The sequence below is a fragment of the Mauremys reevesii genome, linkage group 15 (assembly GCF_016161935.1).
Source record: "Mauremys reevesii isolate NIE-2019 linkage group 15, ASM1616193v1, whole genome shotgun sequence".
NCBI lineage: Eukaryota > Metazoa > Chordata > Testudines > Geoemydidae > Mauremys > Mauremys reevesii.
This window is the reverse complement of record NC_052637.1, coordinates 2,161,656-2,178,161: the sequence shown is the minus strand read 5'-3', so window position 1 is coordinate 2,178,161 and position 16,506 is coordinate 2,161,656. Positions and strand designations below refer to the sequence as shown.

Genomic DNA, 16,506 nt, shown 5'->3' with positions numbered 1-16,506 from the left:
CCTCACTTCCTCGTGGGAGCTCTGGGCCTACATTCTGCGGGCACTGGTGTTCTTTGTCCCCGGCAGGCACAGCGGTGCAGCTTCTCTCCGGCTTTTCCGGGGCTGCAGGCTGCGGGCACCGGTGTTCTCGGTCCCCGGCAAGCACAGGGCTGCGGCTTAAGCCAGAGAGAAACCGTGTCACTGTGCTTGCGGAGGACAGAGAACTCCGGTGCTGCAGGCTTCATTCTATGTTAAAGTAAGAATAATAAATATATTTGGACCAGCAGTTCAACGTTTTACTTTTTAAAAAATAAGATGAAAACTGTTTATGATATTTATTTTGTAAAAACTCCTTAATTTTTCTTACAGGTAGATAAAAAAGAGCAAAATCACATAGTACGGTGAAAAAGTAATTGCCGAATAATTTAATTAATACCTCTCACTGCTTCTTTTACATGGTTCTTAAGCCATGATGGCTTTTTTTTAGTTCTTTTACTGTGTTTCTTAATTTGGGCTATACATTGAAGTTGGGCCTCTATTATGGTGTCTTTAAAAAGGACCCACGCAATTTGCAGGGATTTCACTTTAGTCACTGTACCTTTTAACTTTTGTTTAACTAACCCCCTCATTTTTGCATAGTTCCCCCTTTTGAAATTAAATGCCACAGTGTTGGGCTGTTGAGGTGTTCTTCCCACCACAGGGATGCTGAATGCTATTGTATTATGGTCACTATTTCCAAGCGGTCCTGCTATAGTTACCTCTTGGACCAGCTCCTGCGCTCCACTTAGCATTAAATCTAGAGTTGCCTCTCCCCTTGTGGGTTCCCGTACCAGCTGCTCCATGAAGCAGTCATTTAAAGTATCGAGAAATTTTATCTCTGCATTTCGTCCTGAAGTGAAATGTTCCCAGTCAATATGAGAATAATTGAAATCCCCCACTATTATTGGGTTCTTAATTTTGATAGCCTCTCTAATTTCCCTTAGCATTTCATCATCACTATTACTGTCCTGGTCAGGTGGTCGATAATAGATCCCTAATGTTATATTTTTATTAGAGCATGAAATTTCTATCCATAGAGATTCTATGGAACCTGTGGATTCACTTAAGATTTTTACTTCATTTGAATCTACATTTTCTTTCACATATAGTGCCACTCCTCCCCCTGTACGACCTGTTCTGTCCTTCCGATATATTTTGTACCCTGGAATGATTGTGTCCCATTGATTGCTCTCAGTCCACCAGGTTTCTGTGATGCCTATTATATCAATATCCTCCTTTATCACAAGGCACTGCAGTTCACCCATCTTATTATTTAGACTTCTAGCTTTTGTGTCCAAGCACTTTAAAAACTTGTCCCTGTTTATTTGTCTGCCCTTTTCTGATGTGCCAGATTCTTTTTTATGTGACTGTTTATCATCTGATCCAGCCCTTACATTATCCTCTTCTGTCCTCTGCTCCTGACTATAACCTGGAGATTCCCTGTCATCAGACTCTCCCCTAAGAGAAGTCTGTGTCTGATCCACACGCTCCTCTGCAGCAGTCGACTTTCCCCCATCTCCTAGTTTAAAAACTGCTCTACAACCTTTTTAATGTTTAGTGCCAGCAGTCTGGTTCCACCTTGGTTTAGGTGGAGCCCATCTCTCCTGTATAGGCTCCCCCCATACCAGAAGTTTCCCCAGTTCCTAATGAACATGAACCCCTCCTCTCTACACCATCGTCTCATCCATGCATTGAGACTCTGAAGCTCTGCCTGCCTACCTTTCTCTGCGCGTGGAACTGGGAGCATTTCTGAGAATGCCACCATAGAGGTCCTGGATTTCAGTCTCTTCCCTAGCAGCCTAAATTTGGCTTCCAGGACATCTCTCCTACCCTTCCCTATGTCATTGGTACCTACATGTACCACGACCACCGGCTCCTCCCCAGCACTACACATAAGTCTATCTAGATGCCTCGAGAGATCTGCAACCTTCACACCAGGCAGGCAAGTCACCATGCGGTTCTCCCGGTCATCCCAAACCCAGCTATCTACATTTCTAATAATCGAATCTCCCATTACTAACACCTGCCTTTTCCTAGAAACTGGAGTTTCCTCTCCCGGAGAGGTAACCTCAGTGCGAGAGGCAACCCCAGCACCATCTGGAAGGAGGGTCCCAACTATGGGAAGGTTTCCCTCTGCTCCCATTGACTGCTCTGCTTCCCTGGGCCTTTTTCCTCCTCAACAGCACAGGGGCTGTCTGAGCAGAGGTGGGCCAATTCTACAGTGTCCCAGAAAGCCTCCTCAACATACCTCTCTGCCTCTCTTAGTTCCTCCAGTTCCGCCACCCTGGCCTCCAAAGTCCATACATGGTCTCTGAGGGCCAGGAGCTCCTTGCACAGACTGCACACTTACACCACTCGCCCACAGGGCAGGTAATCATACATGCAACACTCAGCGCAATCAACTGGATAGCCCCCACTCTGCTGCTGGGCTTCTGCCTGCATTGTCTCCTAGTTAATGGAAGGGTGGTTTAAAGAGAGAGGTTTTGGAAAGTGGTTTGGATTAAAGGTTTTAAGGGGACTACAGGGGAAGAGAGAGGCTGACAAGGGACCCCTGCTCCCTTCCCACTCCCCTTCCAAAACTCCCTTGCAAAACTCCCTGTTAGCAGCCCCTGGTCGCAAAGCTCCCTGGTCACTTGTGTGTGGCTTTATAAAGCCCTGGCCTCAGTGAATGCCTGCTACCTGAAGCAGAAAAGCAGCAATCAGGGCTGCAGAATGTAAGGGAAGGAGCAACCTCTTAGCTGGGGAAGAAGGTGGATTCACTCTCAAGAAGGCTGGAGTAGCTGAACACTTTTATTTAGGGGAAAGGGACATTTTTTTTCTTCAGGGTCCAAGTATCTGCAGCTCTGTCTCTCCAGCTGGGAGCAGTTTGAACAAGGGAGAGTTCTAAACTGTGTAGAGTTGAGTGTAGGGTGACTAGACATCCCGAATTTATCAGACTATCCTGATATTTACTTGTTTGTCCTGCATCCCAACTGATCATTGGTCAGGACACGAACTGTCCCGATATTTTGCCCTCGTGCCCTCCTGCCCCGGCCGCGCCCCAACACTACCCCTCCCTCCCCCATTGGATCCCACCCCAAATTCCTGCCCTTGCCCCACCCCAGCCCCGCCCCCTCCCTCCCCCATTGCATCCATCCCCAAATTCCCGCCCTGGCCCCGCCTCTTCCCCAAGGACACTGCATTCCTCCTCCTCTTCACTCCTCCCTCCCAGGCTTGCGCTAATCAGCTGTATGGCGGCGCAAGCACTAGAGGGAAGGGGGAGAAGCAGGATGTGGCAGCCAGCCTAGGGGAGGTGGAGGCGCAGTGGAGGGGAGCTGGTGCAGGGGGGTGGGGGGTGGAGCTGCCGGTGGGTGCTATGCTCCGGCGGCCATTTTGCTTTTGTTTTTGTTTTTTCCTCCGCCGCCAGCTCTTGCTTTTTAGTTTTGTTTTTGCTCTGCCCGCACCCCCCCACCCCGCCCGCATCCTGATATTTCATGTCTCTCATCTGGTCACCCTAGTCAAGTGGGACTTTAAAGGGCCTTTCAAGAATGCAGCACATGCTTCCTCACCTATGGGAAAGACCTTTAAAAACTGCCTTAAATCAGCCTAACCAAGAGTCACTCTTCAAATGAGGCTTGGCCGGCACTGTTGAAAGCGTGTGCCGAGTTACCTAGTACAGCCCCACAGAGCCGTGTGTGGCAACCAGGTATGGGCTTGTCTACACTGCCAAGTTGTCGACAAAGTTCTTGTCTTTCCCGGGTACTTTAAAAAGCTCCCCCATCTGAAAGACAAATGTTTTGCCGCAGCAAGTAGCAGTGTGAACACAGCATGCTGCTCCAGCTCCTGCTCTGCCTCTTCCCCAGGACCCCTGCCCCTGCTCTGCCCCAGCCCTGCCCTCACTTCACCCCTTCCCAAAAGCTCCTGCCCTGGCTTTGCCCCACCCTGCCTCTTCCTGCCCCTGCTCCACCCCAGCCCCGCCCCTGAGGACTCTGCAGCAGGGCCTGGCCTACACTCACCAGTGGCAAGAAGTACAGAGACCTGGCTCCAGCCGTGCCCCCGGTGAGTGCTGGGGGGTGGTTCCTCCCTGTCTCCCAAGTCAACGCCCCTGTGGAGGCCTGGGGCTTCCCCCACCATAGAGGTCTGCCCTCCCCCCCCCCACAGGGGGGTTGTGTAGGGACCCAGAATAGCTAGGGACGGCCCTGGTATTGACAAATAAAATGGACAAAATTTTAAAATATTATATACAGAATTTTTAATTTTTTGGTGCTGAAAGCCCTCGGGAATATGGCAGGCTGGACAGTTGCGGGGTGGGGGGCTGTGAGGGGGTGCTGGGCAATGTGGGGACTCTGTGGGTGGGAGGGCACTGGGCATGGGAGTTGCTGGGCATAAGTGGCTGGGGGGACCTGGGCAGGACAGCGGTGTGACAGGCACACGGGCAGTAATAAAGGTAATAAAGGAGGCGCAGGTGGCAGGGAAGTGAAGGGCTTACGGTGAAGTTGGCACTGTGGAGAGGTTGGGGTGAAGGTGAAAAAATGTAGGGGTTAGGGGCTCAGTGTAGGAGTTAGGGTGCAGAAGGGGACAAGGGTTAGGGGCAAAGGGGGTGTAGGATGGGGAGCCCACGTGGCCAAGGGAAAAGGTCCTGAGGCCGGCCCTGCACTCTGGTGGATATGAGGGTGGGTTTCTGCTGTCACCCTTCCCCTCATGCATCATTTTCCTTCCCCCATCCTCCCCCTTACTTCCTCTCTTTCTGCTTTTGCTTCTCTTTCCCACAAGTCTGGCTCAGCCAGCCCAGCCAGCTCCAACTTTTGCACCAGTGCTGGTAGGGTGACCAGATGTCCCAATTGAATAGGGACAGTCCCGCTGTTTGGGGCTTTGTCTTCTATAGGTGCCTGTTACCCCCCCATCCCCTCCTGATTTTTCACACTTGCTGTCTGGTCACCCAGTGCTGGTAACATGCGCCCAGAGATGCTGCATTAGCAGGGTTAAGCGCTAGGACCCAGGAGCTGCCGCGAGGCGGCTCCGGGCAGCGAGCGCTGGGCTCCGGCCCGGCCGCAGGAAGTGACTCGCAGCCGCTGCGGTGACTCTGGCTCCCAGGCTCCTGGCGAGATCCCCGAGCCCCGGGGGGCGGCTGGTGCTGGGAGCCCGGAGCCCTGGCTGCAGCCGGGAGAGGGGAATCTCCAGCAGGGCCCTTCCCGCTGCTCCCCCCCAGGAGCCTCTCCCAGGGCAGAGCCCCCAGCCCGGCCCCTGCCCCGGGGGGCCCCGCTCGGAGGGAAGGTGAGAGAGACCCGCCCCCCCGGGACCCCCGGGCTGCAGGGGGCGGAGGCTAAAGAGGTGCAGGGGGTGAGGGCAGGCAGGGGAGCGGGGTGGGGGCAGGAGGCGGGTGCGGGGCTGCGGGGGACAGGCTGGGATGGGGGCGGGGCGCACTGAAGGGAAGATGGGGCGATGCGGGGGATCGGGGGGATTGTGGGGCTGAGGGGAGCGAGGCTGGAATGGGGGAAGATGTGGGGGGGGCACTGCGAGGGAAGGGGTGTGTGGGGAGGCGGAAGGGGGACAGCCCCCCCACCCTGCTCCCAGTGTGTGTTATTGTCAGACACCCCCGTGCTGGCGGGGTCTGTGTCTCATGAGTTTTGGGGTCTGCTCGGGGCCCTGGTCTGATTTCTGGGCAGGATTCACATCTCAGCCCCACCGGAGTCACTGCTGCTTTGGGCAGGCAGGGAGTGTGGATGGGCCACTGGGCTCAGCCTCTGCCTGCCTGTCCCTGGGGGCTGCTGCAGGAGTCCAGGGCAGCTCGTTCTTCAGGTGATGCCACCAGAGGGCTCTGGCTGTTCCTCGGGGAGAGGAGTTTACAGGGCAGTGCGGGGAAATCCCCCAAAGTGGCCCCTTTAGTTCTGCTCTTTTTCTAGCATTTGCCTCAGAGATGCCGTTACTGGGAGGGTCTGAAGAGTCTGGTGGAATCGGGGGGTGACACGGACTGAAGCCCCTTCTGGTACCTCCCCCATCACCCCAATAGGCTGAGGAATCACGTCCATGGTTCGGTCCAGATGGGCCCGTCTTCCAGGACGCAGGGAAGGGAAATGTCTGTGATGGAGCCAGCTGGGGTCGGGGATTTTCAGGGAGCTCCTGGGCAGGGGCAGGGAGGAGACAGGGAGTGATAAACCTGCTGGTTTTCTGAGTGGGCCCATTGGTGATGGAGGAGGGGAGATGGGATATTCCCCCATTTCTCAAAGAGGATACAACCCCCTTCCACTGGGCTGGGAAAATTTTCCGGTCTCCCAGTGCTGGAGTAAGACCCCACTAGCCTGACGCTGCTGTGAAATACGCAGGGAAGCTGTTGGGATTCCTGTCCCTGTCCTTGGCTCAGAGCTCTGCTTCCCGGATCAGCCTGTGTCTTGCAGGTGGGTGGGAAATGAGAAGACACTGCCCTGCTCCGTCTGCTGGTGGGACAAGGAGCTGTCACCTTCTCCCACCCCCTGAAGCATCCTGGCTGCCCTGAGCACGGTGGGGGTGGGATTCTGCTACTCTGACCCTCCCAGAGCTTCCATTTCTTTATCCTTCCTCCCATGTGACTAGTGGGATTGTGGCTGGAGCAGCAGCTAATGACAGGGGCCTTTTGGTGTTTCAGATGCCGGTGACATTCGAGGAGGTGGCTGTGTATTTCACCCAGGCACAGGGGGCTCTGCTGGACCCCGCTCAGAGAGCCCTCTACAGGGACGTCATGCAGGAGAACTACGAGACGGTGACCTCGCTGGGTAAGGGATTCCCGTCCCCTCAGATACTAGAAGCCGTGGGGTCTGTGTGTCTATATCTGGTCATGTTCTTCCCAGGTCAGTTAGATCAGAGGTGAGTGGGTTCCATAATGCACAGCTGCCATGTGAGAGAGACTTGCGTCTCTGTGCCCCCTCCAGTGGGACATCTGTGTCAATACCCAATAGACAAGGTAAACCATTCCCACCCACCCAGCTTTCAAAGGGTCATAAATCCAGCATTGTCCTGTCTGTGTTGTTTCTCAGCTGCACACACAATCCTGTTCACCTCCCTCGTTGGGACTAGCTCCAGCCCTGGGGAGGGCTCTGGGCTCTGCAGGTTTAGAAAGAGGCAGGGGTTTAAGTCCAGAGCTGTGTGTGAGTCACCAAGGCCCCCAGAGCACAGAGATCGTGGGAACACCTAGTGAGGGTGTAGTAATAATTCAATTCACCTCCCAAGACAACTTCCTCTTCACAAGGGGGCTCAGTGACCATTTTCCCATCCTCTTGGATTCGACGTTCCTCCAGCAGAGCACAGGGACAGGTTCCACTCACGGAATGTCCTTTCTGACAAATACTCCACCAATGCTCCATGCACCCTGATCTGGTCTGATTTCACCCTTGGCGCAGGATTCCCCCTTCCGAAACCTGAGCTGATTGTCCGGCTAGAACGAGGGGAAGAGCCATGGGTGCCCGATCTCCGGCCCTGGAAGGAAAGAAGGCTTCCGAGATGCACCCATACAGGTGAGGACTGACACAGAAACCATCTCGGGAATGAAGGAAAAAGTTGAGAATCCCCAAATATGGTGTGAGTGACGCCCTCAGTTCTTCTTCGTTTCAGCCAGGACAGGGCTGCAGTCATCAGATATCGCTCACGCCATTCCAACCAGCCTCTTACCTGCAGGAGTTTGCTTCCCAGCTTTCCTGCCCTGTGAGTGTTCGGGTGGGATGTGGAGGCGGAGTCCAATTGCTCAGTCTTTGTGTTGGGTTTTCCCTTTGTGCTATTCCTCTTTCTCCCCAGCACAATGACTCCTGTCTGGATTGTGTCTCTCCTGCAGGTGCTGAGCAAGGGAGTGAGAATAAGGAGGGGAATCATCATGAGGAAGTTCCTGGGGAAGTGGAACCGCAGGGGACCTTTGTGGGAAGAGGTGAAGGGAATTTTTCCCAGTGCTTCGAACTCGAAGAGGCCTGGGGAAATTGTCACAGGTCAGAGAGGCTGCTGGGAAACCACCCAGGGAAGAAAGTGGATGAATCTATTTATGGTGGGAGAGGAGAGGAGGATCCCACAGCGCAGCAGACAAATCCCAAGGAAGAGACACCCTGGTACTACCTTCAGTGTGGGAAAGGATTCATTGTGAGATCACAGCTTATGACACATCAGACAATCCATACTGGAGAGAAACCCCTTCGCTGCTTGGACCATGGGGAAAGCTTCAATAACCTCTCAGATCTTAATAACCACGGGAGAAGCCACAGTGGAGAAAAACCCTCTCAATCCCATGAGTGCGAGAAATGTTTCATTTCAAAGACAAAAATAGTTAGACATGAGTTAAGCCACACAGGGGAGAGACCCCACAAGTGCTTGGACTGTGGGAAAAGTTTTGTACAGAGGTCACACCTAGTTCGTCATCAGGCATTACACACAGGAGAGAGACCTCACAAGTGCTTGGCCTGTGGGAAAAGTTTCAAAAGAAAGTCAAAACTTGTTGAACATCAGGTAGTCCACACAGGAGAGAGACCCCACAAATGCTTGCACTGTGGGAAATGTTTCACAGAGAGGTCAACCCTTGTTAAACATCAGGCAATCCACACAGGAGAGAGACCCCACAAGTGCTTGTACTGTGGGAAAGGTTACATACAAAGGTCACACCTTGCTGAACATCAGGCAGTCCACACAGGAGAGAGACCCCACAAGTGCTTTGACTGTGGGAAATGTTTCAGAGAGAGGTCAACCCTTGTTAAACATCAGGCAATCCACACAGGAGAGAGACCCCACAAGTGCTTGAAGTGTGGGAAAGGTTACGTACAAAGGTCAGAGCTTGTTAAACATCAGGCAATCCACACAGGAGAGAGACCCCACAAGTGCTTGGACTGTGGGAAAAGTTTCCTAAGAAGGTCAAACCTTGTTCAACATCAGAGAATCCACACTGGAGAGAGACCCCACAAGTGCTTGGACTGTGGGAAATGTTTCACAGAGAGGTCAAACCTTGTTAAACATCAGGCAGTCCACACAGGAGAGAGACCCCACAAGTGCTTGGACTGTGGGAAAGGTTACATACAAAGGTCAGCCCTTGTTAAACATCAGTCAATCCACACCGGAGAGAGACCGCACAAGTGCTTGGAGTGTGGGAAAAGTTTCATAAGCAGGTCAGACCTTGTCCAACATCAGAGAATCCACACAGGAGAGAGACCCCACAAGTGCTTGGACTGTGGGAAAAGTTTCATAAGAAGGTCACAGCTCGTTTATCATCAGGCAATCCACACAGGAGAGAGACCCCACAAGTGCTTGGCCTGTGGGAAAGGTTACATACAAAGGTCACACCTTATTCAACATCAGGCAATCCACACAGGAGAGACTCCAGAGGTGCTTGGACTGTGAGAAAAGTTTCATATGGAAGTCTGACCTCATTAAACATGGAAGAATCCACACAGGATCTGAACAACTGTGACACATGGCAAGAAAGGATTAAGCAAGTTGCATGTAATTGATACAGTAGGGATAGGGGCTGAAAGATGGAGAGAATGTTTATAGCTGAAATCACCGAAATGTGTTTTGCAATGGTAGTGTTAACTGGATCTGTTCTGCTCTCCTGCTTGGACATTTTCTGTGGGGATCCCGGAGATGGAAAGGAGCAGGTGTTACCATCTTGGCTACCAATCCCCATGGTGACTCTCTACACTAGCAATTCTCAAACTGTGGGCGGAGTCTCCCAATGGAGGCTCAGGAATGTGTCAAGGGAGGCGTGATCAGTGTGGGTTGTTTGTTTTTTAAAGAGCACTGGCTGTTGTCCCCAGGTGGCTGGGGCTCATGAAGAAGGAACAGGCCCATTTGGGAGGTGGGGATAAATGCTCAGGCTCTCAAACCCAGGTGGAGCAGCAGCACAGAAGTAGGGGTGTCAATGGGGTGATAAGTCTGCTGTGAACAGTGATATTGAGGAATATCACTTTTCACGTGTCCACCCTCACTTCTGTACTGCTATTGGAGGACATCAGAGCTGGGCACATCGCCAGCACCATGTTTACAAAATGATTAATCTTCTCCAAAATATGTCCTGTGAAGTATCATAGGGAAAGTCATCGCCTGCTGAATATTATTGTCCCATTAAATTGTGTCTATGCACACTGTCCATGGATCTCAGAGAGTTTGCTGTATGTTTGGTCCATGCTGTAAAGCTGGAAAACCCCCACAGAGAAGCTCCTCATAGACAGTGGCACCTGAACACCAGCTGGGTGCTAAGTGGCGAGTAATTGCTCAGCCATTCCTTCACCAGCTGTGTAGCCCGGAACAAGAGAGTTACAATTCACCGGAAGGATGGCTGGACGCTCACTTAGGCCACATACTGATTGTCGCCTGCCCCCCGGCTTGGCGATGACCCTCAAAGAGAAGAGTGTTACAAAGCAACAAGGGAGAGTGGCCTCCATTTTCACCTCTCCTCTCCCTTCTTTACAGAAGGCAAGAAGATGACTTGAAAGGCAGCAGGGGCCGTGGAGTGGAGAGGACGGACCAAGGCTGGAAGGAAATCCAGCCTGGGTACTCAGAACTGTGAACTGCCTGCAACAGCAGGTGCGGTGCAAAAACCTCCTTGCTTCACATTTTCCTTAAATTGGTAAAATGTAGGATTTAAAATGCATTTTATAATTTTATAGTTTTAACCGGTTCTGACCTTTGACATCCTTCTCCCTCGTAATCCCTGAAAACCCCCTTGCTCCAGTTACTAAAGTGGTTTTAGTGTTTTGTCTGGACCTGTTTGTTTTCATTGAAGTGTTTGGGGGATTTGACTGGAGAGAACAAGGCTGTGGCCTAATCCGGCCCCTCTGTGGGGGTGACCCACTAATGACTGAGTTTGTCCATCCCAGTGACCAGACTGAGCTGTCCAAGATGCACATTCCTGGGGCACAAGGCTGGGAGTAGAAAACTGGCTGATGTTGCTGTGTCGTTTGGTAAGTTCCTGAGTGTCTGGCTAGTCACACTCAGTACAGTGCAACCAGGAGTGACTTTGAAGGCTGGTTGCTGTGTGAGCAGAGTGTGGAGGGGTTTGTTGTTTGCACAGAGAAGCAGCAGGGTGGATTTGATTTAAATCACTAGTCAGGATGACTCCATTTAATCATAGCTTTCTACATAAACATTTATTCTTGTTGGTTGTTATAACCTTAGGACATATTCTTCACAAGGCAGAGATAGATGTAGGTTTCATTTTTGGAAGGTTCACACTATACATTTTTAAACAGTGATTTATTCTGAAAACTTTTCAGATGAGTTTTACAGCTATATCAGACAATGAATGTTTGGTTATTTCATTTCATTTAATTTTAACTGGTTATTTCATTGTTTGGTTATTTCATTCATGCCATGTTGTATTAGGAGGAGAACATCACCAGACAGACATTTAAATAACAGAAATCTGATTTTCTTGATTTCTTTTTAAAGTCATTGATTTTTATTCACCCTGGCATAAAACTTGCCCTGGGATGGAGAATTAAGCAGTTCAACAGCCCAGATTGTACCCTGGGGTGTGTCTCACACCCGCTGTCTCCTGGGACCCACATGGCACCGTTGGGATTTCATCATCCTGACCCTGAAAGGGAAGCTGAGCAGGGCAAAGCAGAGAAGAGGAACCAGCTGACATCCTCAACTGCTTCGGCTTCGGCTAAATCCTGAACTCCCCCTGGCATGTGAGACTTGAGGTTCTGCCGCCAGCCTTCCCCCCATTCGTCTGTTTCTTCCCAATGGTCAGGAGTGAAAGTAACTGAAAGGACTTAGCGATATGCTGGAGTCTTGAGCAGGGGGAGGGTCCTCAACCGGAATTGGTGGGATCTTTAAATCCCTGGGCCCTTTACATTGAGATTTAAGGGGCCCGGGACTCTGGCTGCCGTAGCAGTGGCTGGGAGCCCCAGGCTCTTTAAATCATGGCGGGAGCTGCGGCAGCGTCCGGGAGCCACAGGGCTCTGGCAGTGATGTAAACGGCCCAGGGCTCTGCTGCAGTAGCGGCGGCCAGAGCCCCTGGTGGACGTCGCTTGCAAAGGTTGGGACAATAAATTACCAATGGTGTTGGCAGCCATCCAGAGCAATGATGGATTGGATACTGACTACCAGCCGTATCCCATTCTCTTTGGAAGGTCTATGAGCTTGTGGAACCCTTTAGTGTGGAACCCTTTATTATATGGAGGAGTCTCTGTTGTCCTGGGCCTTCATCTGCAACTCCAAGCAGCCAGTCTTGGGCAGGAAGCCAGGATCCAAGGGGTGCCATTTTCTCCAATTCTTACACAGTTTTAAAGCCGTCCCGCTGGTGTTATTTCCTTTCTTGCCGATTCTTCATTTTTTTCCAGGGACATGACAAAACTGGTGTATTATAAACAGTTCTTTTTGACCAATTCACCCTTCAGTTCTCGCTTTGGTTGCCGAATCAAATCATGCACTCGTGTCGAAACACACTCCAGCCACATGTTACATGGATAGATGGGTTATATATGTACATATCCCACCGTTGCCTGCGTCTCCCAAGGGGGCTCAGTGACCCTGTTCCCATCCTCTGGAATTGAATTATCCCTCAGCTGGCTGGCTGAGGGCTCTGGCTGTATCCAGCGCCCCCCTCACCTCCTCCCTGGAGCTCAGAGGTGCGCGGAGCCCCTCCCTGCCTGTGGTTGCGGCCCTAGAGACCAGCCAGAGCCAAGAACAAAAGTTTGTAGCATGTGAGTGAGCAGGGCTGGGGGAGTCAGGCCCGGCAGGGGGGTTGAGCAAGGCTGGGAACAGGCTGTCATAAACAGACAAAAGCCGACGAAGTGGGTATTCACCCACGAAAGCTCATGCTGCAAAACGTCTGTTAGTCTATAAGGTGCCACAGGATTCTTTGCTGCTTTTATAGAACCAGACTAACACGGCTACCTCTCTGATAATAAACAGACAGTTAATGGTTAATGCCTCTTTTACCTGCAAAGGGTTAAGAAGTTCACCTAGCCTGGCTGACACGTGACTAGAGGAACCAATGGGGGAACAAGATGTTTCAAAAGGAAGGAGAGAAGTTTCCTTTGTTTAGAGAGTCTCAGTTTCAGCCGGAGTGAAAAAGATCAAGGAACCAGCCTCTTATCAGAGTAGTAAGTTTTAGAAAGGAATAAATAGGTTTATGTTTATTTCTTTGTAACCTGTCTTGTGCAATTAGAGGTAGAATCTAATTGGCTATTTGGATATTTTTCATTAGTGTACTAAGTTTTTGCCCAGGGGAACATCCTCTGTGTTTTGATTCTGTTGTCTGTAAGGGTACGTCTACACTATGGGATTATTCCGATTTTACATAAACCGGTTTAGTAAAACAGATTGTATAAAGTCAAGTGCACGCGGCCACACTAAGCACATTAATTCGGTGGTGTGCATCCACGGTTCGAGGCTAGTGTTGATTTCTGGAGTGTTGCACTGTGGGTAGCTATTCCGTAGCTATCCCACAGTTTCTGCAGTCTCCCCCACCCCTTGTAATTCTGGGTTGAGATCCCAGTGCCTGATGGGGAAAAAATCATTGTTGCGGGTGATTCTGGGTAAATGTTGTCAGTCACTCCTTCCTCTGGGAAAGCAACAGCAGACAATCATTTCATGCCCTTTTTCCCTGGATTGCCCTGGCAGACGCCATAGCATGGCAACCATGGAGCCTGTTTTGCTTTTTGTCACTGTCACCATATGTGTACTAGATGCCGCTGACAGAGGCGATTCAGCAGCGCTACACAGCAGCATTCATTTCCTTTTGCATGATAGCAGAGACGGTTTTCAGCCGTTCTGTACCATCTGCTTCCAGTGTAAATTGGCAATGAGATGATGGTTACCAGTCTTTCTGTACTGTACTGTCTGCTGCTGTCATGGGTGCCCCGGCTGAGGTCATCTGGGGGCGCAAAAGACAAAACTGGGAATGACTCCCCGAGTCAATCCCTCCTTTATGGTATCTAAAAATAGAATCAGTCCTGCCTAGAATATGGGGCAAGTGTACTAGAGAACCAGCAGAAATGATGAGCTGCATGCCATTCACAGGAGGTGCCCCTGCAACAACCTCACCTGTTGCTTCCCTCCTCCCCCAGCCTTCCTGGGCTACCATTGCAGTGTCCCCCCATTTGTGTGATGAAGTAATAAAGAATGCAGGAATAAGAAACAGTGACTTGTTAGTGAGATAAAATGATGGGAAGGCAGCCTCCAGCTGCTATGATAGTCCAGGCAGTACAGAATCTTTTCTTTACACATGAAGGGCGGGGGCTGATGGAGCTCAGCCCCCTTTTGCTATGATGAAGACGGTTACCAGCCGTTCTGTACCATCTACTGGGAATGACCGGGAGGCCAGCCAGGAGCACTCATGGGCTGATGATGAGGACGGATACCATCTGCCACCAGATTGATGATGACGATGGATAGCAGTAATATTGTACCATCAGCCACCAAGGAGGGGGGGGCGAGGATGCTGCAGTTCACTGCCCCATCTGTACCATCTGCCACCAGGTTGATGATGACGATGGATAGCAGTAATATTGTACCATCAGCCACCAAGGAGGGGGGGCGAGGATGCTGCAGTTCACTGCCGCAGCATCGCGTCTACCAGCAGCATTCAGTACACATCCGGTGACATTTAAAAGAGTCAAAAGACAATTTTTTTTCACTTTTCCTTCTGGGGGTGGGGGCGGGGGGTAAATTGACGAGCTATGCCCTGAACCACCCCGGACAATGTGTTTGATCCTACAGGCATTGGGAGCTCAGCCAAGAATGCAAATGCTTTTCGGAGACTGCAGGAACTGTGGAATAGCTTGAGTCCTCAGTCCCCCCTCCCTCCTTTGCTCCATGAGCGTTCATTTGATTCTTTGGCTTTCCGTTACACTTGTCACACAGCAGTGTGCTGAGTCCCTGCTGTGGCCTCTGGCTGGAGATTTTTTAAAAATGCTTTGGAATTTCATCTTCTGTAACGGAGCTCTGATAGAACAGATTTGTCTGCCCATACAGCGATCACATCCGTACGGTCCATGCTGGAGCTCTTTTTGGATTTGGGACTGCATCGCCACCCGTGCTGATCGGAGCTTCACGCTGGGCAAGCAGGAAATGATATTCAGAAGTTCACGGGGCTTTTCTTGTCTACCTGGCCACTGCATCCAAGTTCTGATTGTTGTCCAGAGCGGTCACAGTGGTCCACTGTGGGATACCGCCCGGAGGCCAATACCGTCGATTTGCGGCCACGCTAACCCTAATCCGATATGGTAATACCGATATTAGCACTACTCCTCTTGTTGGGGAGGAGTACAGAAACCAGTTTAAAGAGCACTTTATATCGATGTAAAGGCCCTCTTAATGTGGACGGGTGCACCGTTAAATCGGTTCAACACTCCTAAAATCTGTTTAAACGCGTAGTGTAGACCAGGCCTGAGAGTAGCTGGTATGCTAATGTCTCCCAGAGGGTTTTCTTTTACCTTTCTTTTCTTGAATTAAAAGCCTTTTTCTTAATACCTGATTGATTTTTTCCTTGTTTTTAGATCCAAGGGGGTTGGATCTGGATCCACCAGGAGTTGGTGGGAGAAAGGAGGGGGGATGGTTAATTTCTCCTTGTTTTATGATCCAAGGGATTGGATCTGGACTCACCAGGGAATTGGTGAAGGAGTCTCTCAAGGCTACCCAGGGAGGGGAAGGTTTTGCGGGGAAAGGGAGTGATCCAGACACTGAAAATTCTGGATGGTGGCAGCGATACAAGATCTAAGCTAGTAATTAAGCTTAGAAGTGTCCATGCAGGTCCCCACATCTGTACCCTAAAGTTCAGAGTGGGGAAGGAACCTTGACACAGGCTCTGGAGGCTGGGAAGAAGGGGGTTGGAACCAAGCTTGGTAGAGCCGGGCGTGGGACTTTGTGAAGTGAAGGAGGAGGAACCGGGCTGGGGATGGCTGGGGCGAGCCAGACTGGGAAGGGAAAAGAACAAAGAGCGGTGTCTGTGTCTGACTCACTGAGCTAGCAGTCATAGAAGCTGACTTGTCGCTAAAACTGAGTCAGAGGAGAAAAAAAGGACTGGTGCCTGAAGAGAATTCCTGTTCTTCCTACACTGCGCACCCCAAGCACTGCTGGGCTGTTCAGGCCAAGAGGGAAATGTTCCATTATAGGGAGAATGAAAGGCCACTTGGGAGGTGATGGCCCAGAGCCCTGTCAGGCAAGGGCCTGGTGGGGGCTGGACTCAGCCATTGGTATCAGCTATTTTGGGTCCTGGCTGACATGCCAGCCATCATGTAAAATGCTTCCCTGTGGCCTTTTGACATGCACACCGAGGTATGTCACTGCCAAGTCCCTCTGCTAGGAGGGGAGGGGAGGGGGAAGGCTGCAGGGTGATCTCCCACCTCCATGTAGCCAGGGGCCAATGCTTCCCCCTGCCATTCTGGAGCCTCCACGTGTATGTACTGACCAGGGCCCAGGGGGCCGTCCACAAAGTGCGCAGCTATGTGGGGCACCAGGAAGTTTGGGGCACCAAAGCCCCTGCCCTGGCTTTGCCCCACCCCGCCTCTTCCTGCCCCTGATCCACCCCAGCCCTGCTCCTGAGGACTCTGGGCC

The 16,506-nt window shown here is 51.4% G+C and overlaps 1 protein-coding gene across 1 annotated transcript; it reads left to right on the top strand.

The window, feature by feature from the left end:
* Positions 1-6,698: 6,698 nt before the first annotated feature.
* LOC120382876 (zinc finger protein 436-like) lies at positions 6,699-11,212 on the top strand. Its single transcript, XM_039500321.1, has 4 exons — positions 6,699-6,746; positions 7,371-7,484; positions 7,582-7,671; positions 7,799-11,212. The coding sequence occupies exons 1-4, from the start codon at positions 6,713-6,715 to the stop codon at positions 9,337-9,339; spliced, it is 1,779 nt and encodes a 592-aa protein (XP_039356255.1). The 5' UTR covers positions 6,699-6,712; the 3' UTR covers positions 9,340-11,212.
* Positions 11,213-16,506: the final 5,294 nt, after the last annotated feature.

Excerpts from the sequence above, each read along its gene's own strand:
- LOC120382876 (XM_039500321.1), top strand. The coding sequence starts at position 6,713 with ATGCAGGAGAACTACGAGACGGTGACCTCGCTGG. Across the intron at positions 6,747-7,370 it reads CGAGACGGTGACCTCGCTGG|GATTCCCCCTTCCGAAACCT; the intron begins GTAAGGGATTCC and ends CCCTTGGCGCAG. Across the intron at positions 7,672-7,798 it reads CTTCCCAGCTTTCCTGCCCT|GTGCTGAGCAAGGGAGTGAG; the intron begins GTGAGTGTTCGG and ends TCTCTCCTGCAG.